Below are 19,293 nucleotides of genomic sequence, written 5' to 3' on the forward strand. Positions count from 1 at the left end.
ACTCTTGGAGTGTTGACAGTTTAAGTGGTCAAAGAAACTGCAATAAAAATGGATGTCTGGGGAGTTTTCTACTTTGCGACATTTGACTGATGACCTGTATGGCTTAAGCAGGGCACCCTCCACTTTCGCTTTTGTTCCCCGGTGTGGATTTGTATTGCCTTCGTATGTCCATCTCAAAGCTTCCCCCTTATTTATCAAACCTCATTCCTGTCCCAATCCTATTATTATTTGCAATTTATTCAAGATTAAGGGAATTTTGGCTATAGGTGTGAAGGTGCTTGCTGCTTGTAGACTGAAATGCAATGTGGCTAAAATCCAAACTCCAGCAGCTGGCAACAAGTGGTAGAGGAGTGACTGGGATCCTGGATCCTCTTCACTTTTTCAACAGTTTTTCAAGTGTCTTCTTTGCCATGCTAGTTGTTCGATGGAAAGATGTTAGAGAAAGGGAGTCTGTGAAACACAGGGCTCTTTTTCTGCATTTTTATCTGCACTTACTGAGGTGCGGACCCCTGGTATAAGAGCATCTTTGTGTGGCCTTCTTCCTTTCTGGGACTGATCTTTTTGTGATGACGCAGGTACAGAAGAGAATGATGCTCATCAGCCTTGTGTGGGATCAGGGTACAGTAGGTCCAAGCTTCACAGGTATTGCGACCTTATTTTCTAGATCATGAAGAAGTGGTGGTGAGGGAAGGGTGGGGGATCAGAGCTTGGAAGAGGGCTGGGGCGGCGTGGCTGACCGGGGGCATTTGGAGAGCATGCTCAGGCGTTTGTACCTGCCCTGGAAGCATCTCAGTACCTTCACAAGGGCTGCTATGCCAGTGTGGCGGTACTGGCTCTGCATCTGTAAGTACACTTGCTGATGAGGAAAGAATGTGGGATCTGAAGTTAGGAAGCTGGAGCTTGACTCCTAGCTCTGCCAGCCTTGGGTTCAGGAATCTGGGAAGATTCCTGGCTCACTGAGACTCAGCTTTCCCATCTGTACAATGGAAATAATAATAGCTACTCGATTCAGTTAGTAGTAAAGTAACAGATTTGTAGCAAGATGACGTATGTGCGGACACATTGTTAAACTGGAGATCCACTGGCTAAAGTTTCCCTATTATCTTTTTCTTTTTAAAAAATTTATCTTTAATTGGAGGATAGTTGCTTTACAATGTTGTGTTGGCTTCTGCCGTACAGCAACATGAATCAGCCATAAGCGTACGTATATCCCTCCCTCTTGAACCTCCCGCCCCCTCCTCCCCCTCCAGGTTGTCACAGAGCACCATGTTGCACTCCCTGTGTTATACAGCAACTTCCTGTTAGCTCTGTTTTACACGTGGTGATGTATATGTTTTAATGCTACTGTCTCAATTCATTGCACCCTCTTCTTCTGCTGTTCCTGTCATGATTGAATTCTGTTGCTAGGTGAAAACTTCAAGTGTGCAAGTGTCTAGGGTTGTTTATTCAAGTACCAAATATTGTGTTTCTGTGTCAGATCTGCATTGTGTATATTTTCCTTGTTCCCCTCTCATGTTAGGGTGTGGACTTAGAAGCTACATATCTGAAGTTTATTTGAACTGTGTACTAGATGTGGATAAATGGCATCTGAGTGAGGGCCTGAGGGACTCTTTTATATGTAAAGCAAATCAAATTTAGCACAACACTTTTTGTTATGTTTGGCGCATCTCAGTTAGGGCTGTTTTAAACATTCTTTGCTAGATTCTTGTTTCTTGTCTGTCCTGTATATGTGGATGACGGAATTCCAGATGTGAAATGATGTATGTGATTACTTAGAAGCATGTGCTACCAGCTCAAAAAAACCCAAATTTTTAGTGAAGGTGGTAGAGAATATACATCACTCACTTGGGCATGTATTTAAAAATTTTTTAATTTTTTCTGGCTGTGCTGTGTCTTCCTTACAGCATGGATTGTTCTCTAGTTGCAGTGCACATGTTCTCATTGTGGTGACTGTTCTTGTTGTGGCACGGGCTCTAGGGTGCTTGGGGTTCAGTAGCTGCGGCTCCCTGGGCTTTAGAGCACAGGTTCAATAGTTGTGGTGCATGGGCTTCATTGCTCAGCATGTGGGGTCTTCCTGGATCAGGGATCGAACCTGTGTCCCCTGCATTGGCAGGGTCTTCACCACTGAGCTACCAGGGAAGGCCCCTCAAGCATTTATTAAATAATGTGTATAAACCAATTTCCTGAACAAAATGAAAGAAGTAGGATATTTGGGCATCTTCCTAGGACTTTGTGCACCATTTAAATCTAATTTAAAAATAGACTGACTCTCAGGAAGAGGTTATATAATTATTTCAAGGGATGCAGAGAGTTGGGGAAGTAGGAGGCAAAAGAACTCTTCCAGAGAAAGATCGGAACAATAAATTTCTTTTTCATCAAGAGAGAAATGTGTGCATGCATGCTCAGTCATGTCTGACTCTGTGACTCCATGGACTGTAGAATGCCAGGCTCCTCTGTCCATGGAATTTTCCAGGCAAGAATACCAGAATGGGTTGCCATTTCCTCCTCCAGGCGATCTTCCTGACCCAGGAAGTATCTCTTGAACCTGCATCTCTAGGGTCTCCTGCACCACCTGGGAAGCCCCTTGAAAAAGGTGTACATCTCTTTAGTCCCCTAGAGTAGGAAATGGCAACACACTCCAGTATTCTTGCCTGGAGAATCCCCTGAGCAGAGGAGCCTGGTGGGCTGCAGTCCACGGGGTCGCAAAGAGCTGGGCACGATGAGCATGAGCTCACAAACACGCCGTGTGGGTTAGGTGGATTCTGTCGGTGTGTTGAGTGTCAGGGGACTTTGTCCTGCTCTCACTACAGCTCCTTGGCGAGGCCAGAACGTTTGCCAGAACGGTGTCCTACCAGTAGTGATCTGAAGATGGCAGCATTGGGTGACCTATCTCAGATTCCAGGGCAGGCTCTGCGAACTCATCCCGGGCTGTGTTTGGATTTCACACTGTCACTCAGACCCTCTGCTTCTTAATGACTGTGTGTATGTAAATGACTCTGCTTTTCTTCTAGGGAAGAGGTCCGATCTATCATTCTTGTTTTGGTTTTCAGTTAATGATTATGTGTAATTATATTCAAATAAAATATTTATAAATAATTACATATAATTATTGGTATGTAAAACTTGAATTCATGAATGTCAGCATTGATGAAAGGTACCCTTCAATTTGGGAGATGTTAGTCTTAGTATTATTATTTGTTTCTGTTTAAAAGGCATTAGTAGCCAAGACTGCAATTCTCTCTTTTACAGGAGTTCTATCAAGGCTCAGGTTTTTTTTTTTTTTTAATAATGGGTAGGATATTTATTTGGTAAGTCTCTAGGCAATATATTCCAGATTCACATCTGGTGAGTGCTCTGAGGAAAACAAATTTTATTTCCTTAAGTTTCAAGAAGCAATTAGCTACCCTTGAATTCTGAAAGGTCTCCAGGGGTCATCCAGTCCGACTCTAAATAGGCTTTGCATTTAAAAAACAGGCAGCGGCTTCCCGGTGGTCCAGAGGTTCAGACTACACGCTTCCAACTCAGGGGAGCAGGTTCGATTCCTGGTAGGGGAACTAAGATCCTACACACTGCATGGCTTGGCCACAAAAAAGAAAAAAAAAACCCACCAGGCAGAAGACATGTGTAGTTGCCCTCTCCTCCCCGCTGGTGATGTGCTCAGGATCTTCTGTGTTTTGAGGCATTAGAAACAGAAAGAGAAAAATTACCCTGAGCAAGTCCATAATTCAAATTTTGCCAACATTTCAGCTTCAGGTACATTTTGCCATTCCTCTATCTGTTAGCCACACATGGAGCTGCAAACGGAAAGCTATGTCAAAGCAAAAGGTCTAATTCTTTGGGGAGCAAAGGCTGCAGAAGCAGCATCTAGGCTCATTCCTTGGTCGAGGAGAGCAGGAAACCAGAGGAAAAGGCAGATAGGGAATGAACAGATGGAACTGTGTAAGGTCAGAGTTTCTGGAAGGATTCCCAGATAAGGGATGGGACCAGAGAGCATTCTAAGCAACAAGGAGGAAGAAACCCAGTGGATATTTCCTCTGAGGCTACCCCAGTTCTAGAAGCACAAGGATCAAAGACACACTGATAGATTTAGCTTAGAATTTTTAGGTGAGTTGATACAGACCTTTCAATTCCTGCCTCATGCTGGGCCAGGATGCCAGGTCTATGTGAAGACCATGTGAATGGTGTACCAGGTTTTCTCAGGGGCTCTCTCAGTCTACTTTGGTTTAGATCATAATCATGACTCTGGATTATGTATGCACTGATAGAGTGTACAGAAAATTAAAAATGCATGTTATACGCTGACCTAAATGCTCCTGTAGCTGGTCCCACATTTTTTTGTTTTGTTTTCACAAACACTTCTGTAGCTAATGTTAAGACTCCAAGGATTTCACATCATGTGCTATAGATGCAGCATAAATTAGAGAAATCAGCCAAAAACATACTAAGAAGATGTCATGAGATTCTAGTTTTCCTGATTTAGCCTTTCATTTCCCCATTTTTTTTTTTTTTGGGTTGTAAGGGAAAATCATGCATCTATTAATCTTTTACCTGGAAACTTTAAAATGTGACAGATGTTGAGCTCATAAAACACTGAGCTCTGGATCTCTTAAATATCACCATCTAGACTGATTCAGAATAAATCACTTCCTTTCCTTAAACTTGAGTTTTCCTTTTGTTAAAGAAGCTGAACTTCCACTCCTACCATTCTGTGACTGTATGATGACATCTCCATTGTGCCCAGGACTGTACAAAGATTTTTGAGGACTCACTTGAGGACTGTATTTTAATTATTCTTTCTCCTTTGCAATTGAAGTGTATTTGACTTACAGTTTTATATTAGTTTCATATATACAATGTAATGATTCAATGTTTCTATACATTACAACATGATCATCACCATAAGTCTAATTACCATATGTCACCATACAAAGTTATTACAGTATTATTGACTGTATTTCCTATACTGTACATTACATCCTTTTGATTCTTCTCATGACACCTCTTAGCAACTCTTATTTTGGATCTTCTCATAAGACCTCTGTGACACTGACTTCTACCCCTGGCTGAAGTCAAGTTCTAAGTGGGTTACCACCCTTGTCTCTTGGCTGCAACTGCCTTCCAACTAGTCTCTCTGCTTCCACTGTTGCCTCCCTACAATCTATTCTTTACCCAGCACCAACATGATCTTTGGAAAAGGAAATCAGAACACATCTTTCTCCTGCCTCAGACCTTCCAATAGCTTCCTGACACCCTTGGAAATATAGGTATCTCTCTGCCTCAGGCCCTTTGCACTGGCTGTTTACTGGGAACACTCTTTCTCCTAGGTCTTTATACAGCTGACTTTCATGTCCTAAAGAAAGGGCCATTTACAAGCAAGTTGCAGCTTAAATATCCCTCCTGCAGGGAGGCCTTCCCTGACCCCTGCATTTAAAATAGCCATATCCTCTGCTTGAAGTATGATGTTACATGATTTTATGATTTATATAGCGAATTTCACCTGACATTGTCCTCTAATATATTTTTAATATTTTATTTATTTATTTACTTGCCGCATTGGGTCTCGGTTACCTCATGTGAGGTCTTTCATTTGCAGTACATGGATTTTCCAGTTGTGGCAAGTGGGCTCAATAGTTGCAGTGCATGGGCTTAGCTGCCCCACGGCACGTGGGACCTTAGGTCCCCAACCAGGAATCAAACCTATATCCCCTGAATTGCAAGGGGGATTCTTAACCACTGGACCATCAGGGAAGTCCTCTGTATGTTGATTTTGTTTTGTTTGTCTCATCCCTGTAGCATACCTGCTTCATGGGATGGGGTACTTTGTTCCCTTGTTCTCTGCTAGAGCAGAGTCTAGCATACATAGGTTTGTAGGAGTGTTTGTAGAATAAGTAGATGAATGAATGGATGGATGTCACAGGCAGGAAAACCACAGCCCAGAGAATTGTGGTCACATAGCCAATTAGAAATGAGTATAAGACTCAGATCTCCTCGTGTGTTTCTTTTCTCTAGGTTCTGCTGCTACAACAAGCCTAATTTAGAAATAATTCATTCACTATTTGTTTATTTATTCACCAACTATTTGTTGAGCTCTTATCACATTTCTGACACTATTCTACGTCAGTTGTTATCAACCAGGAGTGATTTTGACCTTCTGGAAACATTTCTCAATGTCTAGAGACATTATTGGTTGCTACAAATGGGGCGGAGGTGCTACTGGCATCAGAGGACTACTCAGGACAGAGGGCAGGGAAGCTGCTAAACATCCTGCAGTGTACAGAACAGCCCCCCAGAACAAAGAGTTAGCCATCCTAATGTGGCAATCCTGCTGAGATTGGGAAACTCTGTTCTAGATGAACAGACAGGGATGCCTCTTTCCTGGAGCTGAGAATGTCATGGGGGAAACAGATGGCAAATAGTACATTTCATACACAAATGAAGATCCATGTCACAAAGTGATGTGCTTGAAAAGAAAGCCAAGTCAGAACAGCGTAAGGAGGAGGCTGGTAGGTGCTGTGGGTGGTGACGAGGTAGGAAGGGCTGTGATGTTAGCTTCTTGGGGAGATAAGTCAGGAAAGGAAATTTTGCCTGCAGAGGTTCAGCACTGTGACCCGGAATGACCAGTCCTTTAAGTGCAGTCCAGGGCTACAGCATATTGGCCATTCAAGTTCAGAGGTCATCCACATGTAATAAAAATATAAAATGCTTGGGAAACAAGAGACATCTTAACTTCCAAATAAAAACAGAGCAAACTGCCATAGGCTAGAAATAATTATTATTTTCTGTCCCCTTTCAGGGGTGTTTAAATTCTCTTTCTCAGCACCTTCATTGCTCCATCATCACTAATACAGGACAGCGTTAATTCGATGCATTTTTTTTATTGCTCATTGTCAGCCTCTCACTTCACTTTCAGAGCACAAATAATGTAACCTCAGCTCCTCTCAAGAGCATTATGAGTTGTTTGGTTGTACAGAGATTTCTGTTTATATAGGTTGATTTTGTAGGAACTTAACAGAAGCAAGTGTTGGTTTTAATATCTTGGGGAAACTGCAGTAGTTGATGAAGTTAAAACATGGGTCAATGAAATGGTTCTTACTATATGTATTTAATGTATATGTGTGTAAGTATGTGGGCTTCCCTGGTGGCTCAGTGGTAAAGAATCTGTCTGCCAATGCAGGAGACATGGGTTTGATCCTTGGATCAGGAAGATCCTCTGGAGAAGGAAATGGCAGCCCATTCCAGTATTCTTGCCTGGGAAATTCCATGGACAGAGGAGCCTGGTGGGCTACATTCCATGTGGTCACAAAGAGTCAGACACAACTGAAGTGATTTAGCATGCATGCACACAGGCATATAAGTGCACACATTGGCATCCGTTTAAGATTTTGCTAAGAAAACAGTAATTTGGTAGGCATACACTTGTTTTCTTGGACTCTCCTGGCGTCTTCGCCACAATTCTTTACCAAGCATTGGCACATAGTAGGAACTCAACAAATGTTTGCTAAATAAATAAACCAACTGTAAAAATGAGTTTTGGATTATTGAATTCCAAGTTATTTTTCCACATTTACACAGATTTGTTTATGTTACTGAACCACAACTTAGTAAATATAGTAGCATATTCTTATGGCATTATCACTGTGACAGATTTATTTTTTATAAATCTGTTTTTTTAAATTTTAAAATTGTTGCAAGGGATATGATTTGACTCATAGGGTTCCTGAATCTAGGAAAAATAAGACTCTTAGCAGTTAATGTTTTTCCCGTATACCTTTAACCTAGGGAGGGATTATTAGGCAAGAGAATAATGTCAATAAATCTTGATTCAAATGCATTTGTATTGACAGTGCTGAAGAAATTATGCACAGTGCACCATTTTATTTTGAGTGCCCTTTTATTTTACAGAAGAACTTGTTGCCCAGTTCACTGGATGTGTGTCCATTTTAAAAATTTTTTGCAGTGCTATTTCTTCACGATCGAGTTTGGCCTTTGCAAACAAGAAGGGCAGCTGCGGGCATATGGCGCTGGACTGCTTTCCTCCATTGGAGAATTAAAGGTATGAAGCTGGGAGCAGAATATCCTTCCCAAGCAAACTGGTTCAAGGTCACAGGAAATATTGATTCATCTGTCTGAGCTTCTCTACTCACAGATACTCCATAAATATTTAGTACAGAGGACTTGGCACCTCATATGTGGGTGCTGACCTAACTTTTTACACTTTTGAAAACGGGTCATGCCTTTCTGGGTTTATGGTGTGACTCAAATGGATGAGCAGCCATGTGCACGAATCAACAGGAATGACAAATGTACGCTCAAATGTTGGGTAACAAATGACTGGCCTAAATACAGTGCTGGACAGTGGGCGCTGAGCTAGCAGTGATCCTACGGATGTAAAGTTTCTTTGTGAGGGTGGCTTGGCTACTCTCAATTCTGTCACCCCCATGGCACCCATGGATTCCCTAGCATCTACTTTCCAAAGGGGAATTTGAGCTTATTTTAGCTTCTTCACAATTGATGTAAATTAAAATATTTATGGGCATGTACAATTTAAAAAAAAACACGTAAATGTACATGTGGTCAGAGAGGTATCTACAGTGATGCCTAATGGATGGTATATATATATATATTTTTTTCTTTTGTTTTGCCTTAAAATACAGTAGAATTATCATTTGTTTAGAAATGTTGAAGTCTGGGACATTCTGATCATTTAACTATTCTGGTTATTTAAGAATTTCTATCTGTATACCACTGGGGAAGAGCAAGTTTTGATGAATTTAGAATGCATTGTGATACCTAATCTGGAAATGGTACTTAAAATAATTTACTCTTTCTTTGATTACTCAGACTGAGGTCAGGATTATGGACAGTCCTAGGGTTTTTATTTTGAATATTTATATTCATTTTCCTTACAGGATATCTATTGTCCTGGGATATATATGTTTACCAGAGCTTTTCAGATGTTTGTACTTTTGAAAGATGCAATTTAGCTGTATTTTTATGGAGTCCACTCACTTTATGACTTCACTCAAGTCTCAGATATTTGGTTGAGGACCTACTACGCACCATGTACTTGTGCCAGGCATTGAGGATACAAAGACAAATAGTAATGATGAAGAATAAGAATATGAAGAAGATAACAGCTCTCTCAAAAGACACTTCAATAAACCTTAGAATTTTAGGTGAAACATATCAACCCACTTAATTCTCATGGCAACCCAGTAGGATAAGTAACATCATCAGCGCAGGTGAGAAACCAAGGTATGAAGAACAGTAAGGAGCGTGTGGAAGATCACTCAGCTAGTAAGTGTTGGAGGAGGTCCCGAGTCCAGGCAGTGTCAGCTCCAGGATCTGGGCCCGCTGCCTGGGATCCCTGTTACAAGCAGGTGACATTCTAGTGCAGGAGACAACACAGACAGTGTGACAAATGCGCCTGTCACATTTTCGGCCACGCCTGGGAAGCCTTCCTGACGAGGGTGCTGCTGCCCACACGGCTTCTGGAGGAGTGGGAAGGATGACTAAAGGGAGGTTGAGATGCTGGATCGGCCCACAGACAGCAGTGTGAGTGTGCCCTCCTCAAAGCCTGGCCTGTTACGGGAGCTGTGAGGCCATGCCTCGCTGGAACAGACAATAATATTTAACATAACAAAGGCCTGATGTGATGTGGTGAAAATTTTGTTTTTCTAAATTCTCAACAACAAAAAAATCCATTTGGGGTTAATCTCAAAGCTCACAGCCATAGCATGACGTCATCTCCCTGTGTGATCCATGCCTTCTATAGACTCTTTCTTGATTTCCTAGAAAAAAGAATTAGTCAGAAAATGATGTAGCTCTTGAGTTATATCTATTTACATTCTTCTCAGAGGGCTTATAAAAGACACCAGAAAAAAAAAAAGGAAACAAATCTCTTATTGCCCCAACTTTTGACAGGGTCCTCTGGTCTGGTTAATGAGGCATGTGTAGGCAGCATTGGGGTGAATCTGTTGTTTTTGTTCCTGTTGGTACGGATCGAGTCATCTGGAAATGGAAATCAGCCAGAAACATGTACATTGAAGGGCATTGTCTGCCGTGAATCTTCTTGTTCTGGTCCATCAGCTCTGGTCATTAGCATTCTTCCATTCCCATATTTCACCACTCCAACATCCCTATGATTGCTACTTTGGACCATTTTTACAACTCAGAAATTCTTTCTCTCTGAAATGTCTTCTGAGTGTTCTCAGAGAATACATAACACAAGAGCTTTCTTTAGTGTCCTAGCTTTGCCCTGCCCTTACCCCATCCCTGCTCACCTTGTGAGTATCTAGGGCCCTCTCCCAGCACTTGTGAATACATCTGTCCAACTTTTATTTGAATGAACAGATGATAGTTTTGAGCCCAGGTGGGGATAACTTTATTAACAGCATTATAATAATTCCTGTACAAACCCACTTATTAATGCAGCTTTGAATGTGGTTACCTTTTGCGGTAAAATCTGGTTTTGCTGTTCCAATTATAGTCCATTTGTAGGTTCTGGGTAAGCTGTCAGAAGTTTTGGTGTGGTCCTTCCAATTTTTACATAACTCTCCGCAATTCATCTTCTTTTCTTGAACTGAGCACATTTTAAAATGTGTGCTTTAAGAGGCTCAGTTTTCAGGTATAAATGTTGCACTTCAGAGTTGGCCAAGTACTTCCAAGCAGTGTCTCTATAGTTTGAAGGATACTTTTCATTTTTCCTTCTTATTTTTTGACAATGCTTATTTTTTATCTTTGAAGATATAAAGGAAATAAATACAGAAATGCTTATAAAAACTACCATACATCTGCTAACTATAAAGAATATCAGAAAAATCTCAGCAATGGAGATGGGGAGGGAGGTAGGTGGGGGGTCCAGGAAGGGGAACACATGTAAACCCATGGCTGATTCATGTCAATGTATGGCAAAAACTATTACAATATTGTAAAGTAATTAGCCCCCGACTAAAATAAATAAATTTATTAAAAAAAAAAAATCTCAGCAATGATTGCTCTCCCTCTCTTGTTCTAATCATTTTTTCTGTGATGTGCTTTTAGGAATTGCAGAAGTGTATTTGGGAAGGGCCTTTCCAACCTTCATCACTGTGGGGAGCAGTTAATAATGAGATAGATCATCTGGAAAACTGACTTTACAAAAGGTTGAAAATGGGATAATTCTTGCTGTTCACTCACAGTCTAGCGTGTTTCTTTCCTTTTCTATTCTTTTTCTATCTCAGAATTGACTTAACTGTATGACTGTCATTTAAAAAATTTATTATTTGCGCATTCCTTCACTTATTTTACTCAACAAACTCAAAACTGAAAGTCTCAGTTTTCAAGAAACTTTGTGTCTTTAGGGGGTAAAATCTAAGAAAGGGATGGATGTGGGTCTTTGCTGAATCCAATCCTCCTGGAGAAGCAACAGCGCAGTTTGTTCTTGTTAGGGGGTAAAGGACTGATTGCTAGTTGATGAATTGGCTGAGTCTTATCTCAAAAAGTTTGCTGTTGTTCAGTCGTTAAGTTGTGTCCTATGCTTTGCGACCCCGTGAACTGCAGCTCACCAGGCTTCCCTGTCCTTCACTGTCCCTTGGAATTTGCTCACAATCATGTCCATTGAGCCAGTGATGCCATCCAACCATCTTAATCTATCTCAAAAATGAAAGGTAATTTCTCCTTCCTTTTTACAGGTAAGAGCATAATCTCGTTCTTTGTTTCCTTCAGGGCAGAGATTATACTTTTTTTGGCAAAGGGCCTTAGCATCTACCTCATAAGATTCGCTGGAATATTACATACAAATACATTTGTTCTGCTTTTCAGGTTTTGACAAAGCTGGTGGTTTTTGAAAATGTAATTATTATTATATTTTGGCTTTAGTTTTAGGATATCCTTGCATGGTGAATTTATGGCTCTGCTTTTATGTAGCTATTCATCAGCGTTCCCAGAACGGCTTTATATTTACTGCAATCATTTGTATTTACAGCCACTTGCAGCAACTCTGTGAGGTGGTCAGAGGTTGGTCATTACTGCCAGGCTGTGGAGGCGGCCCAGGGCCCCCGTGTGTTCCCCGAGGTCATCCAGCATGTCAGCGGGGCGGCTGGAGTTAGGACTCAGAGCCTCTGAGCTCCTGCAGCTGTACTGTGTTCAGATGGCTCAGAGCCCCTCCCTCTCAGCCCTTCCTTTCCCGAAGCAGCACTGTTAGTAAGAGCAGAGCAAAGATCAGAGAGTGGGCGCTGGAGAAAGGTCTTTGGCTTTCACATGGGGATTTGTTGTTGAGGGAGTTTGTCCCAACCCCCCCTCTTGCCCCTGGAATCTTGTTCAAACTGCTTAAACTTTCAGCATCACTGATGAAAAGAGTGTGATACCATCATCACCCAGTTTGGCAGTAGGGATGTTGCAACCATGCTGGACTCAGTTAGAAGGAAAAACATTTGAGGGGGTTTCAAAGAATCTTATGGACATACATACATACTTATTATACAAACGTATATGTTTGTTGTTCTGATGTAGGAAAAGATGATTGCAGTGTGAGTGTAGGGGTGTTTGTAAATTTTTCTTCAGGATCTAGGGCCCAAACTACCTAGACTTCACACTTGAGTTTTTTCCCAACTTTAACCAGTCCTAATATAGAGGGTGAGGATCACAGGTTTACATCTAGAAGAGCTGAGATAATAACTCCGTGTTATTGCAAAGGCAGGTGGCTGGGAGGAAGGAAGATTTTAAACTGATAAACTTAGGCCCGGCACTGTTGCAGTCTAGGATCTGGCAGTCTCATAGCTAGGGCCATGCTTCTTTCTCGATGGTTCCAGAAGAGTTGCCCCAGTGAAGGAAGGTGTGGCTCAATGCATGTGTACCCCAGGCATCAATGGGAGCCTGAAGCAGCCATGATAACCAAATTTACAGAGCTCTTCCCACTTGCCTGACACTTTGCGTGCATTTTCTCATTTAATTCTTACCACATTCCCGGGTTATAGACACTGGAACTATTCCCATTTTCCATATGAACACTGGAATAGGCTTACAGAGGTGGAATAACTGTGAGAAATTTTTGATGCTGAAAAGAGATTTTTATTTAAAAGACTGGAACAGGCAAAAAAAAAAAGTCTTAAATTCATGCACTAGAGTCAGTTAATTGGTAATGGCCATCTCTGTTGGGGAGGGTGGGAAGACCATACCCAGGCCCAATGGGAAAGGCTGCTATGGTGAATCTATGTGGGTTGGGGTGGGGGAGGGGCCCGTGTTGTGAGGGCTCTGTGTTTACCTGACCCGGAGATGGAACCCAGTTTCCCGCATTGCAGTCAGTTTTCTTTACCATCTGAACAACCAGGGAAGCCCTGTGTATTGCAGATCCTGTTAAAACTGTATTGCAAGAAGAGCTTTAGAGTTCAGGTAGGTATAATCTTTGCAGTTTCTCAAAGAGGAAATTGCATCCTAACCTTGGGAATTTTCTCTCATCTGGTAAACCTTTGGGACAGCTATGTTTAGAATCCAGGTCTCCTGGTTCCTAGTCCTGTGTCCTTGCCTTTTACCCTGTGGATAAATCCGAAACAGTCCTTTTAGAGAGCATGTAGATGAAAGGAGGTGATTCTCAAGCATTCCTGGGCTTTAAAAATGGCTTCCAAGTAAAAAACTCTCAGCCAGATTCTCTCAGCATTAGAAAGCCTCTCTCTGCAGGAAATTGGATTAATTTTTGCAGACTTCAGGATATCAGACTCTTAACACTTTGAAAAGGATTCACCACAGAGCTCCCTGGGGACATCAAGCAGTTTGGCTGCATGTTTACAGAGAATCGACTCTGGACACAGAGGAGAGAGTGTGATACTTGCTCCCTAAAACCAAGGTGGCTTACAGAGAGATGTGGGAGGAGTTGAGAAGCAAACTCAGTAGGGCTTTGCTCCACTGAGCAGTGGAATCAGTGGAGACATGAATGATTTCCTATAACACTTGAGCTGTGCTTTAGTTTTCAGAAACTGGGGCCCTTCATGGGCTGCATGGATGTTCCTGGCGGTCATCACGCAGGAGAACTTCCCACCAGTAAGTGAGACACTTATCGGTGTGATCGCCACCTCCTTTGTTGCCCTCACTCAGTGGCTGCTCCCCCAGCTCTGGACTCTTTCCATTCTCCAGGCTAATCCTTGGGTACCATTATCATCCCTATATTTTTAGCAGCCAAGGGTTAGAACTGGTCTCATACTCCATGGATGGAGAGGTCCCCAGCATATAACCAGCTGTCGGACGCAGCAGGATCTTGAGGATAGACTACATTGTTGAGAGCTTAGAACAATGAACTTCCAGTTGTCCTTTTGATGATTGCATTAGTCAAGTGTGAGATATATTACCTAATGGTCTTTGCTTCAAATCGTATGCTGTGAATGCACTGACTTTTCTTAAAGGCAGAGCACCTTGCCGTCTGGGCTTTTTCTTGGACTACTCTCATCTCATTTATCTGTTAAAATGACGAAATGAGCTCGTTTGAGTATCTAGTAGAATCATCATGATACATTTTTCTAAAACCACACTAATTTTGGTCTCTGTTATTATATACCAGAGGTATCCTCTACAACATGGTGACTGCTAAAGGTGCTCCTGTCCTGTCACAGACAAGGTCTGTCACATTCCAGACCTAAGTGGATAAGTTTCCTCCTCCCTCAATGCTTGTCCTTGACCCAGTGCGAAGTCTGGCTCAGCAGGGAGCCCCGAGAGAGCTGTGGCCTAAACGTTCATACAGCATGGGCTACCACTTTGCCCATGCCCCTCAGTGTGAGTGTGAGAACATGCCAACATCAAGGACACTAAGTCAGTCACTGTCTACCTTTTGTATGTACTGATGGATAAATGGACAGTTAGAGCAACATACAAAATAGAATGCATGCAGAGTATATGGCTGCAAAGAAAGCAACTTCTAGTTCCGAGAATCATGGGGAACCAATAGGAGGCCTATTCTTTGCAGAGGAGCAACCGCTCTCATCAAAAGCACATTTTGTTTCTTGAAACTGTGAAGTTGTTTTAAAAATGTGGACAGAATTATTAGTCATGTGAAACCCCGAATCCCCTGATGTTCACTGCACTGCATTGAATATAGCACAAATGCATGTGGTGGTGTAGTGACCTTCCACATATAGTGAAGTTGTTCTGTGGGCCAAGAAAAAATTAGTTCACTCCATGGGGCCCTCTGCATTCACTGATTCACATCTGCATTGATCTGGGTGGTGGGACTTGGCGGGAAAGCAACTCTCACACAGGGTAGGACCATGTGCCCTTTCTCTCGCCTGTCCGTCCCTGGGTTCACTGTTGTATTTTCAGACTTAGGGAACCACAGCCTTCTTCATAGAAGGCTACAAATCGTTCCAAGCATTGTGAAATTGTTGGGGGAATGCACCAGGAATATTGAACAGGAAAGGTTTTTCAGTGTTTCTCCGGGAAAGCTTAGCAGTTAGAGATTGAGAATTGCTTTGGGTGGAATCCAGAGGCTGAAACAGTGTCTTCAGAAGTCACCCAGCCCAGACTTCTCATGCACACTCAGGAAACGGGGGCCCAGACAAGTGAGATCGTCTGCCAAGGTTATCCAGTTAGCAACGACACCTGGACTAGAGTCCAAGTTTTCTTTTCTTTCTTTTTCTGTGATTTACCACTTATTCTTATTTATTTATTTTATTGGAGTATAAATGCTTTACAATGTTGAGTTAGTTTCTGCTGTACAACAGTGTGAATCAGCTCTCTCTCTTTCTCTCTCTCTCTCTCTCTCTCTCTCTCTATATATATATATATATATACACACACACACACACATATACCCCTCCCTCTTGAGCCTCCGTCTCACCTCCCCACCCGATGCTACCCCTCTGAGTCAGCACAGGGCACTGAGCTGAGGCCCCTGTGCTATCCAGCAGCTGCCCACTAGCTATTTATTTTGCACATGGTATATATACATGCTGATCCTAATCTCCCAAGTCATCCCACCCTTTCCGCCCCTTCTGTGTCCACAAGTCCAATCTCCACGTCTGCGTCTGTTCCTGCCCTGCAAATAAGTTTTCTGACTCTCAGTTCAGGGCTGTTTCTGCTACCTTTTCTCTCTCTGCCTCTCTCTCCCAACCAATTTACCATTTAAATTAAGAAGGAAGGAATCTAAAGGGGTGTTTCTCAAAATATAATTTACAACCACCTGTCTGAATCCCCTTGGATACCTTTAAAATGCAGACTTCTGGGATTTATCCAGACCTTCCAAATAAAATTGAGGCCTGGGTTTCTTCATTTTCTACAAGCTCCTCGGTGATTCTTAGGCACATTCTGTGTGAGAACCACAGATCCAGGGGCTATAAATTGGCAGGTGGCAGGAAATGAGTGCTAACTTCCAGCATCACTGGATTTATCTTGAATATGATCATTCACTGTTGCTTGCTGCTCTTACTGCCAGTCATGGAGTGAACTGAACAGGGCTAATGATGGTTCACAGAGTACCTGCATTAGCTTTCCTGTGTCCCTCATGTCTGCTCTGAGCATAACTATAGCTATTAATATTAGCTCTTTTTTTTCCCACCTGGCACTATTTATCTACTGTATATTGCTCTGCTATGCTTGGGGGAAGGTAAATGAATGCTTTGCATGTATTCTCAAATATACAGGCCCACTCCAGCCTCTGTTGATATATAGTACCTGGCCTCAAAATGTCTCACAATGAGTCCACAAATAGTTCAGTCAGAGTCCCAATTACCTCTCCATGCAGGTAATTATTACTTCTGCCATTTAAGGGAAATTTCAGTACATTGCTTATAGCAATAAATTTAAGACCATATTTGTTCTCTCTCCTGTTTCTATTCATAGCATAGATTTAAAATTTCATTTCTGTGGAGTTGGGCTTCCCAGGTGACGCAGTGGTAAAGAATCCACCTGCCAATGCAGGAGATGCAGGAGAGGCAGTTTTGGTCCCTGGGTCAGGAAGAACCCCTGGAGGAGGAAATGGCAACCCACTCCAGTATTTTTGCCAGGGAAATCCCATGGACAGCGGAGCCTGGTGGGCTACAGACCGTGGGGTCACAGAGTCTGACACGACCATGCACACATGCACATTCTGTGAGGTTCCAGCTCTGAATGGTCCTTCAGTATGAGTTTGGTTAATAGTAAATAAAATAGCATTATCTCCTTTTTGCCCCCTCAGCTGCTAACAGACTTCAAAATGACCAGCGAACCAAAACCCTTCCGAGTCTGTTTCCCCTGTCTATGGGAGAGTTCCCTGTGTCACGTGGATGAGTAACTGGGCAGTTCTGTGAGCTGACTGAGCTGCACTGTAGGAGTGTGCCCTGGTGGCACATTGGCAGTCTCATTCGGGACTTTAACGGGTTTCACGGTGTGTTTTACAGCATGCTCTTTCTGACAAGGCACGTGTGAAAGCCTTTGACCCAAAGACAACTTGCTTGCAGGAATGCCTTATCACCACCTTCCAGGAAGCCTACTTTGTTTCAGAAAGTTTTGAAGAAGCCAAAGAAAAGATGAGGTAGATTTCTTTTGCTTCCATCTAGAGAACATGACTTTTTATTTTGCTGGCTCTGTTCCTTCCTATGTCTGTCTCTTGAACCTGTGAGGGTTAATCCCATATTCTTCTCTGTTCTGTTTATTTTGCAGGGACTTCGCAAAGTCAATTACTCGTCCCTTCTCAGTCTACTTCAATCCCTACACTCAGAGTGTTGAAATTCTGAAAGACACCAGGAGTATTGAAAACGTGGTGCAGGACCTCCGCAGCGATTTAAACACCGTGTGTGATGCCTTGAACAAAATGAACCAGTATCTGGGGATTTGATGCCTGGGACCTGTGTCACTGCCAGCATAATCTTTTGGGGGCTTAACAACAATTCAATGTCATATAACACCAATAGCTTTCTGTGTCATGGCTTGGCTAGTAAGCACGCAATTCTGTGTATTCCTACCTACTTGTAACTTACTGTGATAATGTATGAAACACCATAAAAAACCCAATGGCAGATAGCCACTCATTGTATGAAATAGGTTGAAGTGTCTTAAATAAATTTGACATTCCAGCTTAGTGTCCTTAGCCAAACTATAGCTATTGAAAATTGGTAACAAATAGCCCTCTTCTGACTCTAGCTTGTGACCTTTTGTTTCTCAGATCTGAACCTTTCCTTTGCGTTCATCAGATAAAATGAAAATAGCAGTGAAACTGTTTCTATTTTCTCCAGTGTGAGTGTTTTCACAGCACTATTTGAGATAAACCCAGAATTGTATGAAACTTCCTATCACATTACTAAATGATTCAGTATTCTCTTTCAAAAATGGCTAGTGAACACACTAGTTGGAAAGGTTTTCAGGATGAGTATTTATACAATGTAAGAAAAGTGAACTTTTCACACATAGAATATATAGGTTGCATTGACTTTGTAGAAACTGAGTTGTGGCATGCTTCCCAAAATATTTTGGAAGAAAATACTTCCAGAATGGACATTAGGAAAGACTAAACAGTAGAGAATAAATCTTGGGACTGTGAATTTTTTGCTGGAATAAAGTGATTGTTCTGCTCAGGTGTTTAACCCATTTCTCTTGGAGAATAATAATATTCATAGAGCTTTGATTTCAGTGGTGTAGAAATTGAGTCACAGAGAGTTAAGCGATTTGCTCAAAGTAGCACAGTTAGTCATGCATCAATGTTAACAGCCCATCACAGCTCACTTTTGGATTGCTAAGACATTCAGCTTGGTATATGTGTGTATTTATGATATGTAGTCATAGAAGGGAAGGCGATGCTTATCAGAACTAATGTTTATCAGTAAATAGGACTTGGCTTGTGATCAAGGGTTGACAACAGTACAGATATTTCCTCTCACAACCCCAAACCATGCTAGGTCTCTGGGAGTCTGGCCACTTGCCCAAAGTTTGGGCAAATTTAGGTAAATGATAGTGATATACCACAGGAAGGAAATCTAAGGAAAAGGGGATATATGTATACATACAGCTGATTCACTTTGCTGTACAGCAGAAACTGATACAACACTGTAAAGCAACTATACTCCAATAATGAAAAAAAATGATGATGCACTACAAATTTCAGTCATCTCTTGCTATAAGAGGTATAGTCAGGTGATTAAGTGAACAAATTATTGCTGAATGAGAGGATGAATTTTAGCTTCTGATTCCCTTAACAAATGCAATCATTGTTCCTCTAATCTGCTTTATCAGCACAGAATACTGGGTGAGGGGGAGAGAGGATGAGAAAAAGAGAAGAATAAGATGACAGAATAACTTTTAAGTTAGCAATTCTAAAATATTTACTTCTAAGGATGGTCTTTAAATAGGAAATTTCAT

General features: G+C 41.9%; 1 protein-coding gene across 1 annotated transcript in view; it reads left to right on the forward strand.

Moving 5' to 3' along the window:
• TPH2 (tryptophan hydroxylase 2) overlaps positions 1 to 18,512 on the forward strand; it is a 97,785-nt gene extending 79,273 nt beyond the window's left edge. The window contains exons 9-11 of the mRNA XM_081593167.1: positions 7,958 to 8,053; positions 17,340 to 17,473; positions 17,602 to 18,512. Of these exons, the coding sequence (XP_081449293.1) occupies positions 7,958 to 8,053; positions 17,340 to 17,473; positions 17,602 to 17,776 (405 nt within the window). The 3' untranslated portion in view covers positions 17,777 to 18,512. The remainder of the gene's footprint in view (positions 1 to 7,957; positions 8,054 to 17,339; positions 17,474 to 17,601) is intronic.
• The last annotated feature ends 781 nt before the right edge of the window (positions 18,513 to 19,293 follow it).

This window comes from Giraffa tippelskirchi, chromosome 4 (assembly GCF_054371585.1).
Source record: "Giraffa tippelskirchi isolate mGirTip1 chromosome 4, T2T-mGirTip1v1.2.pri, whole genome shotgun sequence".
In the NCBI taxonomy this organism is placed as follows: Eukaryota; Metazoa; Chordata; class Mammalia; order Artiodactyla; family Giraffidae; genus Giraffa; species Giraffa tippelskirchi.